This window comes from Loxodonta africana, chromosome 14 (genome assembly GCF_030014295.1).
Source record: "Loxodonta africana isolate mLoxAfr1 chromosome 14, mLoxAfr1.hap2, whole genome shotgun sequence".
NCBI classification, from domain to species: Eukaryota; Metazoa; Chordata; class Mammalia; order Proboscidea; family Elephantidae; genus Loxodonta; species Loxodonta africana.
The window spans coordinates 5,777,790-5,798,250 of NC_087355.1; the positions used below are offsets into that span (position 1 = coordinate 5,777,790).

Genomic DNA, 20,461 nt, shown 5'->3' on the forward strand with positions numbered 1-20,461 from the left:
CAATACGCAAATCCAGAGTCGGTTTTTCAGAACAGAAGGAGAGAAGTGACACAGACTGTCAGAACACCATGTCCCCCGAGCCTGTTGCAGTCAGTACTGATGAGATTCTCCATTCATCATCACACCCCTGCTCACCTTCCACCTCCACCTGCAAATCTGTCTTAGAGGTACATTTTTATGCTGCTGTCTGCATGTTTCTATTCTCCATGGCTCTATCATATTCACCCCTTTCCTCCTGTATAGCCACTGAGGCAAGTGTGAAAGTTTGACTAGAAGGATACTGGTAGGCAGCCATGGTTTTTCTTTCTCCATCACCCCTTTTCCTTTCTCTGATAACAGAATCTCTCTTTCTAATGGAAACTCATTCCATGAGGTGCAAGGAAAACTAATTCTTCCTAACCCCTACCTCCAAACACACACATGTGAGCACGCATGCATGTGTAAATACGCACACACACACACACAAAAGTAGTGGAAACACATTAGGGAAACCTGACCAGTTGGAGAACTATATCCCACAGCAATAATGATTGGTTCAGGAATAGGTCCATAAGAATATCTTCCTTGGATATATGGGTGCTGGAGAAGAGAAAGTTTCTCTGTTATTCAGGTATCATGAGCTGTGTGGATCTTGTGAACCTGGAGCTGCCAATGTCACACTTAGAAAGAGATTGTCTGAAAAATAAGGCAACACAGAAGACACATGAACTGAGAAATGAAAAGAGGAAACAGAGCCTGAAATAACGGTTTGAACATTGACTCCATCCATGTCTGTCACGTGAGACATTCCGCATCCTGAGCTGAACTGCAGATGAAGCCTCATGCCTCTCTGCAGCTGAGAACTTGATTATGTCAGTTCTTTCCATTCCAAGTACGAACCCTCACTGGTGGGAGGGATTAATCAATGATGAAAAGGAAGTCAGTTTGTAAGGAAGGAGTAACTTTAGTTTTGGAGAAGAAAAAAAAAAAAAAGCCCTAAAACAAGGCTTCTCACTATTTTGCAAGACCAGAGACCTGTGTTTTATCATGCTAAATACTTAGGCCTTCTTCATAGCATGTAGCAATGTCCAAGTTTCATTCTGCAATTACTGATGGGAAGATAAGTTCTGTCCTTATGACATGCTAGATCTCATTTGTCCATGTCCATCAACAGTCATGTGAAGCAGCCCAAGAAATCCCAGGGTCATGCAACTTTAGAATTAAAGAAACCAGAGAAATAATTGAATCCAATATTTTTGTAGTGAGATCCATAATAATAATAAAGATATTAACTAACAATTTTCAAGTACTTACTGTAATTGTACAACCCTAATACTTCTTTGTGGTAGACATTATTTTTGTCAGTTTACAAAGGAAATTATAGTGCAGAAAGAATATTACCTTGCACAACACCACAATTTAGTGGTGGAACTGGTTTTTGAAATCTGACAGTCTAATTCCCAAGTCTATACTAGATTGTATCTTCCCAATCTCATTTGTTGCAGCTCACCAACCTCCCACAAACAGTGACGCCCAGAGTTCCCATTATTTTGCATGTAGTAATCACATTTTTTTAAATCACATTTATTTTCTACTTATGCAATTTACTAAGGGGTTGTCTTAGTTATCTAGTGCTGCTATAACAGAAATACCACAAATGGATGGCTTTAACAAAGGGAAGTTTATTCTCTCACAGTCTAGCAGGGTAGAAGTCAGAATTCAGGGTGCCAGCTCCAGGGGAAGTCTTTTTCTGTCGGCTCTGGAGGAAGGTCTTTGTCATCAATCTTCTCTTGGTCTAGGAGCTTTTTAGGCACAGAGATCCCAGGTCCAAAGGATGCATTATTTTCCTGGCTCTTGTTTCTTGGTGGTATGAGGTTCTCCTGTCTCTCTGCTCACTTCTCTCCTTTATATCTCAAAAGAAATTGGCTTAAATTATAGACTAATCTTGTAGATTGAGTTTACATAACTGCCATCTCATCAACATCATAGAGATAGGATTTACAACATATAGGGAAGTCACATCAGATGACAAAATGGTGGACAATCATACAATACTGGGAATCATGACCTGGCAAGTTGACAGATATTTTGGGGGGACACAATTCAATCCACGACCATGGCCTTGGTGATTTACTTCTGCAGTGCGATGTGCCACTTTCGTGTGGCCTTTCTTGCCATGGTCTTGTAACTCCCACCCAAGTCACTGGGTGGGACTGTGTGTAATTGTGGCCCACCAAAAGGATTGGTCAGTTTTGCTATCCAGCTGGTCTTGAAATGAGCCACCGCAAAGGAAAGAGAAGATCCCACCATCACCAAGGAAGAACAACCAGGAGCAGAGAGTGTGTCCTTTGCACCCTGGATCCCTACTCTGAGAAGGTCCTGGAACCCGGAGACAGAAAGAGGGGGGGGGGAGAGAGAGAGAGGTATAAACCCTGAAGGCATCGAATAGTGGTGGCAGAAGACCCCACAGTGGGCTTGCCAGCGCATGGGACAAGAGAGCTGAGTGTCTAGGGTCCCTCTGGGGACTTATTGGCAAGGGCTAAAAGATCCTTGTTATGCTTGCCTAAGTAGGGCAGATGCCTAGGGCTAGAGAGAGGTGTACCTTCGAGCACAGCTATAAAGAGGCTGTCCTGATGCAAGAACTGTATCCTCAGTGTTCTTGAGCCTGAATTGTAACCTGTTAATTCCCTAATAAATCCCATAATCATGAGCTCTGTGTGACCATTGCAATGAATTATCGAACCCAGCAGAGAAGTAGAGCATGCCATGAGAGGGTTGTTTGGTGTCAGAGTTGGTAAAGATGGCGGAGACAGCACGCATGTCTGACCGCCTCATGGGAATCAGCCTTGGGCTGTTGATCTTGATTCTTTCCCCCTTGTGAAGTAAGAGGGGCAGATACTGCTCCCGTGCCATTTTTACAACTTGACATGTCCAAGTTATACAAATAACTCATTGAATTGTTGAGAGTATTAACTCAGGACATATAAAACACTTAGAATAGCAATAAGTGTAATTTTATAATTATTGGTATTAGCACTAACAGCATTATTATTTATTTATTGTTTTAATTTCTATTGTGCTTTAAGTGAAAGTTTACAAATCAAGTTGGACTGTCATAGAAAAATTTATAAACACCTTGCTATATACTCCTAATTGCTCTCCCCCTAATGAGACAACACACTGCTTCCCTCCACTCTCTCTTTTCGTGTCCATTCGGCCAGCTTCCGACACTCTCTACCCTATCATCTCCCCTTCAGACAGGAGATGCCAACATAGTCTCATGTGTCTACTTGACCCAAGAAGCTCATTCTTCACCATTATCATTGTCTATCTCATAGACCAGTCCAATCCTTGTCTGAAGAGTTAGCTTTAGGAATGATTCCTATCTTGGGCTAAGAGAAGGTCTGGGGAGCATGACCTCTGGGGTCATTCCAGTCTCAGTCAGACCATTAAGTCTGGTCTTTTTATGAGAATTTGAGATCTGCATCCTACAGCTCTGCTGCCCCATCAGGAATTCTCCGTTGTGTTCCCTGTCAGGGCAGTCATTGGTTGTAGCCAGGCACCATCTAGTTCCTCTGGTCTCAGGCTGATGTAGCCTCTGATTTATGTGGCCCTTTCTATCTCTTGGGCTCATAATTACCTTGTCTTTAGTGTTCTTCATTCTCCTTTGCTCCAGGTGTGTTGAGACAAATTGGTGCATCTTAGATGGCTGCTTGCTAGCCTTTAAGACCCCAGATGCCACTCTCCAAAGTGGGATGCAGAATGTCTTCTTAATAGATTTTATTATGCCAATTGACTTAGATATCCCCTGAAACCACGGTCCCCAAACTCCCAACCCTGTTACGCTGGCCTTCGAAGCCTTCAGTTTATTCAGGAGACTTCTTTGCTTTTGGTTTAGTCCGGTTGTGCTAACCTCGCCGGTATTGTGTGTTGTCTTTTCCTTCACCTGAAATAGTTCTTATCTACTATATATAATACTATCTAATTAGTGAAAACCCTTCTCCTCCCTCCCTTCCTCCCTCGTCTTGTAACCACAAAAGAATGATTTCTTCTCCGTTTAAACAATTTCTTGAGTTCTTATAATAGTGGTCTTATACAATATTTGTCCTTTTGCAACTGACTAATTTCACTCACCATAATGCCTTCCAGATTCCTCCATGTTATGAAATGTTTCACGGGTTCATCATTGTACTTTATCAATGCATAATATTCCATTGTGTGAATATACCATAATTTATTTATCCATTCATCCATTGATGGGCACCTTGATTGCTTCCATCTTTTTGCTATTGTAAACAGTGCTGCAACGAACATGGGTGCACATATATCTGTTCATGTAAAAGCTGTTATTTCTCTAGGATGTATTCCAAGGAGTGGGATTGCTGGATCGTAGGGTAGTTCTATTTCTAGTTTTTAAAAAAAAAAAAAAAAATTTTTTTTTTTTTTTTTAAGAAAGGGCCAAATCGATTTCCAGGTGGTCGTGCTATTTTACATTCCCGCCAGCAATGTATAAGTGTCCAGTCTCTCCACAACCTCTCCAACATTCATTATTTTGTGTTTTTTGGATTAATGCCAGCCTTGTTGGAGTGAGATGAATCTCACTGTAGTTTCGATTTGCATTTCTCTAATGGCTAATGATCGTGAGCATTTCCTCATGTATTTGTTAGCCACCTTAATGTCTTCTTTAGTGAACTGTCTGTTCATAGCCTTTGCCCATTTTTTAATTGGGTTATTTCTCTTTTTGTAGCTAAGTCTTTGCAGTATCATGCAGATTTTAGAGATCAGGCACTGATCGGAAATGTCATAGCTAAAAACTTTTTCCCAGTCTGTAGGTAATCGTTTTACTCTTCTGGTGAAGTCTGTGGATGAGCATAGGTGTTTGACTTTTAGGAGCTCCCAGTTATCTGGTTTCTCTTCTGCATTGTTAGTAATGTTTTGTATACTGTTTATGCCATGTATTAGGACTCCTAGCATTGTCCCTATTTTTTCTTCCATCATCTTTATTGGTTTAGATTTTATATTTAGGTCTTTGATCCATTTTGAGTTAGTTTTCGTGCGTGGTGTGAGGTATGGGTCTTGTTTCATTTTTTGCAGATGGATATCCAGTTATGCCAGCACCATTTGTTAAAAAGACTGTCTTTTCCCCATTTAACTGACTTTGCGCCTTTCTCAAATATCAACTACTCATATGTGGATGGATTTATGCTGGATTCTCAATTCTGTTCCATTGGTCTATGCATCTGTCATTGTACCAGTACCAGGCTGCTTTGACTACTGTGGTGGTATAACAGGTTTTAAAATCAGGTAGAGTGAGGTCTCCCACTTTGTTCTTCTTTTTCAGTAAGGCTTTACTTATCTGGGGCCTCTTTCCCTTCCACATGAAGTTGTTGATTTGTTTCCATCTCACTAAAAAATGTCGTTGGAATTTGGATCAGCATTGCATTGTATCTATACATCGCTTTCAGTAGAATAGACATGTTTACAATGTTAAGTCTTCCTATCCATGATCAAGGTATGTTTTTCCACTTATGTAGATCTCTTTTGATTTCTTGCAGTAGTGTCTTGTAGTTTTCTCGTATAGGTCTTTTACATCTCTGGGAAGATTTATTCCTAAGTATTTTATCTTCTTGGGGGCTACTGAAATGGTATTGATTTGGTGATTTCCTCTTTGATGTTCTTTTTGTTGGTGTAGAGGAATCCAGCTGATTTTTGTGTGTTTATCTTGTATCCTGATACTCTGCTGAACTCTTCTATTAGTTTCAGTAGTTTTCTTGAGGATTCTTTAGAGTTTTCTGTGTATAAGATCATGTGATCTGCAAATAGAGATACTTTTACTTCTTCCTTACGAATCTGGATGCCCTTTATTTCTTTATCTAGCCTAATGGCTCTGGCTAGGGCCTCCAGCACAATGTTGAATAAGAGTGGTGATAAAGGACATCCTTGTCTGGTTCCCGATCTCAAGGGGAATGCTTTCAGAATCTCTCCATTTAGGATGATGTTGGCCATTGGCTTTGTATAAATGCCCTTTATGATGTTGGGGAATTTTCCTTCTATTCCTATTTTGCTGAAAGTTTTTATCAAGAATGGGTATTGAACTTCGTCAAATGCCTTTTCTGCGTCTATTGATAAAATCATGTGGCTCATGTCTTTTGTTTTATTTAAATGATGGATTATATTGACTGTTTTTCTAATGTTGAACCATCCCTGCATACCTGGTATGAATCCCACTTGGTTATCGTGAATTATTTTTTTGATGTGTTGTTGAATTCTATTGGCTAGGATTTTGTTGAGGATTTTTGCATCTAGGTTCATGAGGGATATAGGTCTGCATTTTCTTTTTTTTGTGGTGTCTTTACCTGGTTTTTGTAACAGGAATATGCTGGCTTCACAAAATCAGTTTGGGAGTATTCCATCTTTTTCTATGCTCTGAAATACCTTTAGCAGTAGTGGTGTTAACTGTTCTCTGAAAGTTCGGTAGAACTCTGCAATAAAGACTTCTGGGCCAGGGCTTCTTTTTGTTGGGAGTTTTTTGATTACCTTTTCAATCTCTTCTTTTGTTATGGGTCTATTTTGTTGTTTTACTTCTGTTTGTGTTAGTTTAGGTAGGTAGTGTATTTCCAGAAATTCATCCATTTCTTCTAGCTTTTCAAATTTGTTAAGAGTACAATTTTTCATAGTAATCCGATATGATTCTTTTAATTTCAGTTGGGTTTGTTGTAATATCTCCCATCTCATGTATTATTTGGGTTATTTGCTTCCTCTCTTGTTTTTCTTCTGTCATTTTGGCCAATGGTTTATCAATTTTGTTAATTTTTTCAATGAACCACGTTTTGGTCTTGTTAACTCTTTCAATTGTTTTCCTGTTTTCTATTTCATTTACTTCTGCTCTAATTTTTATTGTTTCCTTTCTTCTAGGGCCTGAAGGTTTCTTTTGTTGTTCTCTGTATTTGTTCAAGTTGTAGGGATAATTCTTTGATTTCGGCCCTTTCTTCTTTTTGGATATGTGCGTTTATTGACAGAAATTGACCTCTGAGCACTGCTTTTGCTCTGTCCCAAAGGTTCTGATAGGAAGTGTTTTCCTTCTCATTGGATCTGATGAATTTCTTTATCCCATCCTTAATGGTTTTCTATAACCCAGTCTTTTCTGAGCAGGGTATTGTTCAATTTCCAAGTGTTTAATTTCTTTTCCCTGCCTTTTCTGTTATTGATTTCTACTTTTATGGCCTATGGTCAGAGAAGATGCTTTGTAATATTTCGATGTTTTGGATTCTGCTAAGGCTTGCTTTATGACCTAATATGTGGTCTATTCTAGAAAATGTTCCACGTACGTTGGAAAAGAAAGTACACTTGACTGCTCTTGGGTGGAGTGTTCTGTATATGTCTCAAAGGTCGAGTTGGTTGATTGTGGCATTTAGATGTTCTGTGTCTTTATTGAGCTTCTTTCTGGATGTCCTGTCCTTCACTGACAGTGGTGTATTGAAGGCTCCTACTATTATTGTGGAGCTGTCCATCTCACTTTTCAAAGCTGTTAGAGTTTGTTTTATGTGTCTTGCAGCCCTGTCATTGGGTGCATAAATATCTAATATGGTTATATCCTCCTGGTATATTGTCCCTTTAATCATTATATAGTGTCCTTCCTTATCCTCTGTGGTGGATTTAACTTTAAAGTCTATTTTATCAGAAATTGATATTGCCACTCCTGGTCTTTTTTTGATTGTTGTTTGCTTGATACATTTTTTTCCATCCTTTGAGTTTTAGTTTGTGTCTTAAGCCTAAGTTGTGTCCCTTGTACGCAGCATATAGACGGATGGTGTTTTTTATCCATTCTGCTACTCTCTGTCTCTTTATCAGTGTATTTAGTCCATTAACATTCAGTGTAATTATGGATAGGTATGAGTTCAGTGCTATCATTTTGATGTCTTTTTTTGTGTGTTGTTGACAGTTTCTTTTTCCCATTTAATTTTTTGTGCTGCGTACTTTATCTTTATATATTGCCTTTTCGTCTAATTGTTGTTGATTTTGCTTCTGCTGAGTCTCTATTTTTTCTTCTTTTATTTTGATGAGTAGGATAGTTAGTTTCCTTCGTGGTTACCTTAATATTTACCCCTATTTTTGTAAGTGTAAAACTGACTTTTATTTCTTTATATCTCCTTGTCTTCTTCTCCATATGAAAGATCTATGACTACATGTTCTTTTACATAATGACATTGGTGTCTCCCTGTTTTGAGTGTTTGTGATTTCTTTGTATAGGTTGACATCTGATTGCTCTGTCCAATGTTCTAGTCTTGGGTCGATACCTGATATTATTGATTTTGTAACCAAAGCACCCCTTTTAGTATTTTTTGTAGTCTTGGTTTGGTTCTTATGAAATCCCTAAACTTCTGTTTATCTGGAAATATCTTAATTTCACCTTCATGTTTGAGAGACAGTTTTGCTGGATATATGATTCTTGGCTGGCAATTTTTTTCCTACAATGCTTTATATAAGTCATCCCATTCCCTTTTTGCCTGCATGGTTTCTGTTGAGTAGTCCGAGCTTATTCTTATTGACTCTCCTTTGTAGGTGACTTTTTGTTTATCCCTAGCTGTTCTTATAATTCTCTCCTTATCTTTGATTTTGGCAAGTTTGATTATAATATGTCTTGGTGACTTTCTTTTAAAATCTAGTTTATGTGGAGTTCAATGAGCATCTTGGATTGATATCTTCTCATCCTTCATGATATCAGGGAAGTTTTCTGCCAACAGATCTTCAAGAATTCTCTCTGTATTTTCTGTTATCCCTCCCTGTTCTGGTACTCCAATCACTCATAGGTTATTTCTCTTGATAGAGTCCCACATGGTTCTTATGGTTTCTTCTTTTTTTAAAATTCTTTTATCTGATTTTTCTTCAAATATATTAGTGCCAAGTGCTTTGTCTTCAAACTCACCAATTCTGCCTTCCAGGTGCTTGATTCTGCTCCTCTGACTTTCTATTGAGTTGTCCAATTCTGTAATTTTATTGTTAACCTTCTGAATTTCTGATTGCTGTCTCTCTATGGATTCTTGAAGCTTATTAAATTTTTCGTTATGTTCTTAAAGAACCTTTTTAATTCCTTCAACTGTTTGTGTGTTCCTTGGCTTGTTCTACATATTGCCTGATCTTCATTACGTCTTAAAGAGTTCTGTGTATCCATCTTTTGAATTCTGCATTGGGTAATTCCAGGGAGGCACCTTCTTCCAGAAGATGCTTTGATTCTCTGTTTTCAAAGCTTGTAAAGCAATCATGTTCTGTTTCTTTATGTGGTTTGATACTGACTGTTGTCTCTGAGCCATCTATAAGTTATTGTACTAGTTTATTTTATGTTTGCTTACTGTATCCTAGTTTCTTGCTTTGTTTTGTTTTGCTATGCCCAAATGGGTTGCTTGAGTGAGCTAACTTGATTATTTTTGCCTTTGGGGCTCTGAAGTCCTGTCACCAGATGGCTAGATCTGTTATCAGGTATATGAGTTTATGAGTCCATTCATTTTTCCTGTGTGGATTCAGATTAGGTGTCCAGGTAGCTGGTCATCAAGTGTGTGGTACAGGGTCTGTCCTACAGTCTTAGAGGGGCAGGAGTGTTTGGTGTATGTACCGGTATCTCGTTGCAGCAGGGGGTCATGCTCAGAACAAGGCAGGGGACTGAGAACTGTCCCCTGAGTGTCTCTGAGGAAAGTGCATTCCTGTTCTCTAGAGCATACAGGTGGGTGGGCTCTGCAGATGGACCATGGGCACACAAGGCTTTCATTGTAAGGACTGGGAGGTACCAGTTATCCTTGGACCCCTGTCATGGTTGGCTGGGTGACCTGAGTGGAGCCCCCAGTCCTTAGGCCCCTGATGTGGGTAGGTGAGGACTCTATTTAATAGGGAAAGCCATGTCAAATATCAATCACCCACCTCTGCACCGCACAGCTTAAACAGTTGCAGTCTGCCAGCAAGGGCCTATTCTCCTGAAATAGGCCTGCACAGGTCCATGCAGGGGGAAAGGTGCTCAAATTCCATGGACCGTTTATGCCTGGACAGGAGCCACTTCTGTCCTGAGCTCCCCAGGTCAGTGCAGCTGGCAAATTATCTTTTCCCCCTGTTGTGAATTAATTCCTTCTCCAAGGCTGGAAGGATGGTTCCAGGCACTCAACAGGGCCTATCTCAAGCCCAGAGAAATCAACAGCCACTGTGCTTGGCTTGGGGGTGTGGGGTATGGTAAAATATAAGCAAGTACTTAGCTTTTGATGAGACCACCGTTCTTCTCTGGTTCCACAGGTGTGAGTAGGCTGTGTGGCTGGCTGCTTCTCCCTGAGAAAACTGAGGCCGAACACTACCACTAGCCCACTACAGGCGCTTCTGGGAATGGTGCCTGAGGGATCCCAGTGATTCAGGTCTGGCAACTCCTCTCCACTTCTGAATGGTCTCTCTCTACCGCTGCCACTCAGTCCATTTTCTAACATTGCCTTTGATGTTCAGGGCTCCTGGCTTGCCACAAATATAATCGTCTCACTTGATTTTTTGGGTGTTTGTTTTAACAGGGATCCCAGGAAGCAAGTGGCTATTCTGCCATCTTGGCCCTGCCTCCCAGCATTGTTATTTTTAAATGAAAACTTAGCTGATACTTTCCTCTAGTAAATAACTCTCAGGCTTGAATAGCACATTTATAGTTAGAATTTCCAGCTGAGGTATATTATGAAATAGAAGTTATTTATTTATTGGTGATGTCAAGGATATAGAAAAGCTAAATCTTAGATGAAACAGGGAGATGTCTGGGACTTCAAGGGTGGCTCTCTGGAAGACATATGCTCTCTGCCCCTGAATAACAGTTGATGTTTCTAATGAAGTTGCAGGTCACCTTACACGTCAGGGGAAGCATTTAAGTTATAAAGTGTATACATTTTGTACCCTGCAAAACCATAAATCCATAGACTGCAGGTTTATTATCAATAATCCTGTAGCCAGAGACATCCAGCTAAAACATACTATGGACAAGGTCTCTTCTGCAGAGTAACAATCATTACTTATCAGAGGTCCAGTTGACAAGGAGATCAAAAAGGCAGCTGACTTCTCCCCACCTCTTTTGTATAGAAGCTCCCCAAGAAAGGGAGTAAATGGTTTGCAGACCGGCTGTTTTAACTCTTTCCTCAACAGTTCCATTAAAAAGTATTGAAAGCAACTACCCTAGATCTTGTAGTTCAGTCTGTATCTTACATATACCTTTAAGCATAGCTCATAATTATCAATGTCTCCTCCTCTGTGTTAATCCCAAGACTATGTTGTTCCTAAGTTATTTGGCTGCTAACATATTGGTTTTCTTAACTAATTCAAACTCAAAAAAGTCACATAATATTTACTAGTAGTTGCTGCATTAACTGATCTCCAAATATTGAAATAAATGTTCTTTTAGCTTTTCTACTAGATCCAGGTATAACATAAAAAAAATATATCCAGATAGATGAATGTTGTTGCTGTTGTTAGTTGCTGTCAAGTCAATTCTGACTCATGGTGACCCCATGTGTGCTCTATAGAGTTTTCAAGGCTGTGACCTTTTGGAAGCAGATGACCAGACAAGGCACCTCTGAGTGGGTTTGAATTTCCAACCTCTCAGCTAGTAGTTGAGTGCTTAACTGTTTGCAATATTCAGGGACTCTTAGATAGGTGAATAGACTGGCCTTTTAGAATAGGTTGCATCCCACTAATTTGTACTCCTATTGCAATATAATTACTTGTTTAATTGCTTCTCTTTCTTAGACTGTGTCAAAAATGTACTTTGTTTATGACTGTTGATTCAGTATCTAGCATAGTTCCTGGCACAAATACGAGTATTCTCTCAAGCATCAGTTATGAAAAAATAACTCAATTATAATATTTGGTTGTTTTTTAAAAATTGTCATCCTTAGTTTCTACAAGGCTGGAGGCCGTCAGCAAAAATAGATAGTGCTGAAAATTAATTATAGGCAGAAATATCATAATGCCTAAAATTTGCTGTATATTAAAGTTTCTCTCTAGTCAACTGTGTTAACAATTTCCTTAAAGAGTAACTTCCTAATCACATGTCCACATATTTATACACAGCATCCAAGCCAATGAAAGAATCTTGTTTCAAATGAAAAGCTATTTACTTCCCTTAATTCCTATTTCCTTAGGTCTTTTCAAATTTATTTTGTTCCTCTTTTATTAAACAGGCCAAAGAATCCACCAAGAGTGGAAGTTCATATACACTTGAGCTCCAATCAGTTACAAAATAGAGCTAGTAAAGATAAACAGTAATAAGAAATTTGCTCAGTTGTAAAATGAGACTAGAAGCTGCTTGTGCATTCTTCCCAGTTAGCAAAATGAGTGTCCCTTTTTATTTCCCTTCCTTAGGTTTCTGCTTTGACATACGAAAAAGAAAAATGCTTATTTTGTCAAGAAAGTGGTTTTCAATTGCTTTTTGATTGTTTGTGTTCACGGCAGTGGTGTAGGTTATGTTGTACTGGAAGGGCAATAGGTTTCTTGTATTTCTAGGTTAACGAGTTTGATTTCTTTGTACTTCTATTGATAGGGTGGTTTGATTTTGAATTTCATAGTTTTTTGGGTTTTTTCCTAGTGAAAAGAAAAAGTGCTTGATTTTTTTTTATAGGGATGGCAGTATACAACATTGATTCTGGGAAACTGTCAGCATTACTGTGAAAACAGGTGAATTTTCCTAAGTTTGGAAATCATTTAAAATCATAGTATAAATTCCATCAGGTTTTGCTCCTTCCCCTTAATCCTCCACAACATTTTCATAGGTGGAATATTAAAGCAACTTTTATAGTTCTGAGAAAAATTTAACAGTGTTGTCACTGAAATGCAGCATCATAGAAGCCATAAAAAATAAATGATTCACCACAATAACTGACTGTTATGACTTTTAACAGATACAATCTTCGTTTTATTTCAAGGCACACAATCATATGTACAATGCATAATTATCATCTGAAAGTTCGAGATATAAACAACACACATTGTGGTACAGAATTGAAACATGAATATACTTTTGTAAAAGAGAAGAAAATTGCCTTAGGACAAGCAGGTTTATGCCCTTCTGGGATTAAAAAAAAAAACAACCTGCTGCTGTGGAGTTGATTCCGACTCATAGCGACCCTAGAGAACAGAGTTGAACTGTTCCACAGGGTTTCCAAGGAGCACCTGGTGGCTTTGAACTGCCAACCTTTTGGTTGGCAGCCAAATAGTTAACCACTGTACCACAAGAGCTCCTACAAACATCTATCTATCTATAGATAATAACTATTCACATTTAAAAACCTTTGTTTCTCAGTAATACATCACAGAATTGAACCATATTCTTAAGATTTATGTGAAAATTCCTTGCTTTTTCTCCAAACTATGCATCCTTTTTGTTAGCCTGGAATTTTGGCTTAAACTCTGCATATGGAATGCTTTTAGATTCGTCAGAGGATTCTTAGACGCTAGCAGTGGTTACGCTCTCTTCCTCCCAGCTAGAGGTGTGGTGTTTCACACTCAGTGCTGGCTCCATATTTTTGCTTCATTCCTCCACACTTTTTCTTACCCCTCATTAGGTCCTGTCTTACAGAAGTCGTTACCAAGGTGGAAGGATGGAGCTGATGTCAAAGAGTCGATCCCAAGGTTAGACATGCACAGTTCTGGTCTCAAAGAGACACAGCAGAGAGTCTCCTCCTTGCCGAACATAAAGAGAGGGAGTTGTTTTGCCAATATGTGTGAACTTTAAGTCATATTTTTCCTAACATGATTCACTTTACCATTCCTTTAGCGTAGGGGCCAAAAATGATGGATCCATCTTCTCTCCTCTTTTGGTTTGGGGAAACAGGTGTTAACAATAACAGAGAAGCTTAGAACACCCCTTGTGGGCATTTTTCTCTTTCTTTTGGCTAGAAACTTAGATTTGAAGAGAGGCAGGATGATTAGGAAAAAAGTTAGACTCCAATAATGGCAATTAATCCCATGAAAGCATATAGGGTGTTAATTTAAAGAGAACACACTACTGTAATTTCATTCTATGATTGTATCTCTGTTATATTTTTGCTCTGCGTAAGAATCCGCCGAGAAGATCTCCTGGGTTTTGTTGTTCCATAAGAGTTTCAACAGGGCTTTTTCCTGGAACTACTCTCTCTATATACAGATATCGCTCCTGTATGTTAGCCTTAAGTCCTCTGTGTTAGGTGGCATGAAAATCTAAAACATGATCACAGTAAAATTCTGAAGCCACACGTAAAACCTTCGATACAAGGTTTTGTTTTCAAAAGAGAGTATATACACTAAAGAGAAAGTACAGTGTGAACAGGACTTATAGATGTAATGATGTCTAGAGCTACACTGGTCCATACATTTGATTTTCCCATTAAATTCCAGAGGGTGAGGCCCTCATAACATACAGGCTTTAAGAAGAGATAAGTGTTATTTCTGAATTATCCCTTTCTTATGATGAGACACATTATAGAAAAAAGCTATTACCTCTGAAACCGTAAGGCTCAGGAGGAAAAAAAAAGAGGGGGTGGATTTATATGTCCCCTGGAAGTTTTAGCAAAATTACCGTAAATGTGCTGCTCATGGTATCATCCCCAGCAGGTGCACTCTCTGCAGAACAAAGTTCAAGGTATGTTCTGGCACCGTGAGTGACATAATGTCCTCATTCTGCCCACATTTACGAGCAATTTTACTTTCTGCTGAAAGCCACTAAATTATATCCCAAGATATACATAAGCAAAATGCCCTATCCTCTGTGACTAGAGGGAATGTGGTAATAGCTCCATTTTCATAAACAGATGCTGCAACTAGATACTGCCTAGAGTTGCAGCCTGGGAGTGGGTTGAATGCATGAACACGTGAGTTACAGGCACTGGTAAAGCGGTAGATGGTGCTCAGGGCGTCAGTGATGGCACCATGACAGTCTCCCAGGGAACAGCTGATATGCTGGGGAGAGATTTCAACATCAGCTCTAAATAACTGGGGAACATCATTAGCAGGCCCTCAGGAAGTGGCCTGGCTGAAAGGAAGCCCATTCCTTATTTGCAAATATACTATATTTACATATGAAACTAGATATACTTACTGAGATACTCAAACCACTTTGTTACTTGATATTAGGGCATGCGTTACATGAGATTTTTTATGAGAATAACATGCTAAAAAACTCAGTAGTTATCAAAAAAGTAAATCATGTTAGATACCACCTTCAGCATGCTTAAATAGTTTCATCAATATCAAGATAATGTTCTATTACACAGGAACATCAGACACCTAAGGTGTGTGTCCGAGGCACATGTAAGCTGGAATTTTCAACACACAGCCGCGTGGAATGCTAGTCCACAGAGCATAAAGCTGGGCAAGAGTCCAGAAGTGGTTATCACTCTTTTTGAGGTTGTTGCAGTCAATGTTAAGCATCTCAACTGAATGTCCACTGAATTCTGAAACTAACGTTTTCTTTGTTTTTTTTCTAAACAGAGCTTTTGAAACCATATTACATATGAAGGTCACAGCAGAAGGGTGCTGAATTAGAACTAGGTTACTGGAACAAAAAGGTTTGTTTCTTTGTTCGCGTAGGAACTGGGAGTCAGCCTTGCTTTCCTAACCCAGCGAGGGCTTCCACTTGCTTGGTCAATCTTTCGTTTTACTCTCTCTGGCCTTCTGCATCCACTGACCTGAGCTGCTAATGGCTGACTTCAGACCACAGGATTTCTAAAAGTCTGTTAAAAATTCCCTCTCTCATCTCAGACTGCAGTTGTAATCTGAGTTGAGCCTAGATCATTGAACTCTTCTCTTCCTGCAGAACTATAAGAGGACATCTCCACGACTAGTCATACTGGCTTATTTATCCCATCCACATCCTGCATGTAAGCAGGCTCTTGAACCGTATTTCTGACCCGACTAGTGCTCTGGCACTCCATTCTCATCTTAATGGGAAAGCAGAAGTCCCGGAAACACCGCTTGAAGTTCTCATCAAGGAAGGCATAGAGGATGGGGTTCAGGCTGCTATTGGTGTAGCCCAAGGCAATGCAGAAGTAGTAGCTGGAGAGGGCTGCCGTGCTGTGGGAGGTACTCCCCAGAGCCTCCACCAGGATGAAGATGTGAATGGGGGTCCAGCAGACCACAAAGACAGCCACCACCACCAGGACCAGCCTGGTGATCCGGCGGAGGTTGCGATCCTTCTCTCGGGAGCCAGAGAGGAGCCGGACGCTCTTCAGGCGCAAGATCATCAGGGTGTAGCAGACAATGATAATGAGGACAGGGATCACAAAGGCAAAGAGGAAGACGCAGATCTTCATGAAAAGGTCCCACCAGGAATAGTCGTCATCTGGGAACTGCAAGGAGCACTCGATGATATCCACATCTGAAGGAGGTGACCAACACCAACAAAACCACACACACACACACACACACAAATCCATTAGTTTTGTTACCATGGCTGCAACATGCTTTAAATGTGAATTTTGACATCTTTGGTTGCAAAGGCCCAATTATGGTGAGATAATATTATTCGAAGCGGTTTGCTAAATTATAAACGAATACCATATTATATTACCATCTTATCTTTGTGTACAAAACAATGAAGCTTGAAAGTCTTCATTTATTGGCAACATGCATGTGCTACAGAATAAATTAGTAAGATTAGTTGGCAATATGAATTATCTAGTGTTGGAAACTTATTTGATATTGATGACTTTCAGGAAGAGCTAGATTGTCCACTTATGGCATGGGCTCTCATTCGGATTTCTACTTTTTAACAACTCTCCTAGACCTAAAGCTCTGGCAACAAAAACTAGTATTCATTTGCAATACCTAACTAAGTACTTCAAACCTAGCCGTTCAATTTCACAAAAGCCACGTTGTCTGAAAAAAAATTAAAAATAAAATCATTATACAAATCAATAAAAATGAATATAAAATTTGTATAACTATGGCCCAAGTATTGTGATCTAATGAACTGTGTTCACTGTGATTAAGTGCATTTCTGAAACACGAATAAAACTCTTGAAGGAGAAGGAAAAAAAGAAGGAGAGGAAGAAGAGGAGGAGGAGGAACAGAACTATCATAAGCAGCAGCAGATCACCATCAAGGTGAATAAGTCTGGCACACTTTTCATTTTGACCAACATTAACTAAGTAATGCGGACGTACCGACTCTTTTTGTCTGTTTACTTAGGTAATTGTTCTTTTGTTCTGCTTCTGTTTACCAGATAGTATTCTCTGTGGAGTGACCTTAACATTAGAAAAAGCAGGAACCCAAGATGAGTAGCTTTAAAAAATTTTTTTTATTGTGCTTTAGGTGAATGTTTACAATGCAAATTAGTTTCTCGTTCAAAGTGTATACACAAATTGTTTTGTGACACCGGTTGCAATCCCTGCAACATGTCAGCACTCTCTCCCTTTCCATTTCCACCCTGGGTGCCCTGTGTTTATTCATCCAGTTTTCTTGTTCCTTCCTGCCTTCTTGTCTTTGCCTTTGGGCAGGTGTTGCACATTTGGTCTCTTATATTTGATTGAACTAAGAAGCTTGTTCCTCATGTGTGTTATTGTTTGTTTTATAGGCCTGTCTAACCTTTTGCAGCCACCGTGTCAATCCACCTCATTGAGGGTCTTCCTCTTTTTCCCTGGCCCTGTTTTTGCAGATAAGGAAGTGAAGGGACAAAGCAATTTCTCCAAAGTGACACTGCCTGTGAATGGTGAAGTCAGGATTCAACCCTCGGCAGTCTGATTCCAAAGCTGTGCTATCAACCAGACAGAAATACCTTAAACTCTGAACCATTAGCTGAGATGTGTTTGTCCAAGTGGACGTGTTCTAAAACAATGGACGCCTGATTCCTTTCAGTGAGTGTTATGGATTGAATGGTGCCCCCACAAAAAAGATATGTTGAAGTCCTAACCCCTATACCAGTGAATGTGACCTTGTTTGGAAATAGTGTTTTTCATTGAAGATATTATCAGTTGAGTCATACCAGGGTAAGGTAGGTCACAGTACTAATCTCTTCTGAGTAGTGTCTGATAAGAGAGTCACACAAAGGGGGAAGGGAGATGCCAAGCAATGATGGAGGCAGATGCATCAACAAACAACAAAGGAATGCCAAGGATTGCTGGCAGACACTAGAAGGTAGGAGGGAGACATGAGCAGTTCCTCTCTCAGATCCCTCAGAAGGAATCAACAAGGCCAACATCCTAATTTGATGTCCTAGTCTCCGGAACTCTTACATAATACATTTCTGTTCTTTAAGCCACCCACTTTGAGTAGTTTATATGGCAGCCCTAGGAAACTAAGACAGTGAGCATTTCCACAGACATGAGACTATGAGCTACAAAAGCCACTCGCTCTGCTTAGGTGCTAAGATGCTGTAGAATGCTTCTCCTGGTTACCCAGGAATCTAAACATGCAGAGGGGTGCAGCACTCCACAGTGAACGCTCTGGACAGCCCACGACAACCTTGTATCACATCAACAGAACCTGCTTTAGAAAACAAAAACACACGGGAAGACAGGGGTTCCCTACAACACTACTTCAATCTTCTCCCATTTTCTCCTCTCTTCATTGTACCAATTAATCCTCTGCCAGCAGAGGTTCATCTTTTCTTCCATTGCATCTGCATGCTTTCATCTATAGAAACTCCTTCTGGATAAACGTCATCTGTCTTTATTTTCTCTTTCAAAACCCTAACTGAAGTCCATTTCTTCTAAGCTGTCATTCTTTGATAATGACTAGAGAAATGTAGTGGTTAAGTCCACAACTGTAACATGGAGTAGAAAAAACAGTTCATCATTTCTCCTGGGGAAAATCATCTATCTTCTTTTGTTACTGTGCCCATTCCTTTCACCCTTGTGGTGGACTCACAGCGACTCCTCTTGAATCTGAGTTATTATGCACGAACTCCTTAGCCTCAGAGCAGTTTCTGGCAATTTTATTCCATTTGTTGGAAGCATGAAGAAACCAAATCCTGTGTGTGATTAATCATATTCAATCAAGAATCCTTATCTGATAGAGAAGGCTGGGCACTCCTTAAAAATTACCAGCTATTATAGCTTAACACCTGCTGTGACTATGTTGGAAATTCATTTTACAGTTTCAGAAAAAAAGATTATGTTTCATTAAGAAATGTGTACTACACAAGACAAGCTATGGTTTTAGGGCCTGCCCTTTCCCTATGACCTTGAAAGTCCTTTGCTGCGTGTATTCAATTATGTATACTCTCAGGTATCACAAGCCTCCCCAATAAACTGGAATATTTTAGACTTCTACTGGAACAGTAAATAGCATTCATAAAGTCCAGAGTCATTGCTCTGCTTTCCTCCCCCCAGTGAATTTCTATTAAGATCAAAATTATTTTCACAGCCATACCTGCGAAAGTCTGCCAGTAAAGAAAAACTCCTAGAACAGTAGTTCTTGCCTTGGCTGCACGCTAGAGTCATCTGAGGAGATCTTAAACATCTTTACCTGCAGGCTTGGCCCTGGTCACTCAAATCAGATTCTCCAGGGGTGGAACCCAGACAGCAGTGTTTTTTAAAGTGTCTAGGTGATTCCAATGTGCAGCCAAAGATGAGAACCACTGTCTGAGAAATATAAGGAAAAACATAGATTAACTTAGCTGAGGCAAGAACTGACATGTCCACAATCCCACAGTTTTGTTCAGCTGTAACTACCATCTAGCTATAAGCACAATTTTAAATGGCCTACAGCCAAATGATGGGACAGTGGTGGTTCACTGGTGGAATTCTTTCCCTCCATGCAGGAGGCCCAGATTCAATTCCCAGCCAATGCACTTCATACGCAGCCACTACTCCTCAGTCACTGGAGGCTTGTGTGTTGCTATGATGCTAAACAGGTTTCAGCAGAACCTCCAGGCTAAGACAGGCTGTGAAGAAAGGCATGACAATCTACTTCCAAAAATAAGTCAGTGAAAACTCTACGGATCACAACAGCCTGATGCTCAACTAATCATGGGAATGGCCTAAGCCCAGACAGCATTTTGTTACATTGTGCATGGGGTCACCATGCGTTGGGATCCACCTTGGCAGCAGCTAACAACAACAATAACAGCAGCCAAATGAAGCTGTTAAGATAGTGATCTAGAGAATGACCACTGAAGAGAAAGGAGGAAAGAGTTAGCACAGGTCTCTAATGATATAAGGCCCTTATTAGGGAGAAAGAGGGGGTGTGAGAAGGTGTAAACTGGAATCACCAGGCTGTACTTTGCAAATGAATATGCCTGCAGGTTCTCATGTCATCCCCACCTCTCCAGATTCTGAAATGCATTTCAGGAGCAGGAGGTAGATGGGATATCTGTATCCTAGTAACTTCATGATCTCATTCTGTGTTTAGAGGTAGAAAGGAACACAGGATCATGTTATTTCTCAACTTTTATGACTTAGGCATTATATATCTCCTGACTGTTCCTCTAAATGTGTGTCCTGTTGTTATTAATTTTTGTTGAGTCAATTTGACTCACAGTGACCCCAAATCCTTATTCTAAGTA

The 20,461-nt window shown here is 39.8% G+C and overlaps 1 protein-coding gene across 2 annotated transcripts in view; it reads right to left on the reverse strand.

The window, feature by feature from the left end:
• Positions 1–15,388: 15,388 nt before the first annotated feature.
• The window catches only part of OPRK1 (opioid receptor kappa 1), a 36,576-nt gene continuing 31,503 nt past the window's right edge, over positions 15,389–20,461 (reverse strand). Inside the window, exons 3-4 of one of the 2 annotated variants that reach the window (XM_064267708.1) lie at positions 18,428–18,438; positions 15,389–16,316 (exon numbers count right to left, since the gene is read on the reverse strand). In XM_064267708.1, coding sequence (XP_064123778.1) covers positions 15,801–16,316; positions 18,428–18,438 — 527 coding nt within the window. In that variant the 3' untranslated portion in view covers positions 15,389–15,800. Of the gene's footprint in view, positions 16,334–18,427; positions 18,439–20,461 lie in introns of both variants that reach the window. The other variant, XM_003408315.4, reaches the window with a different exon arrangement.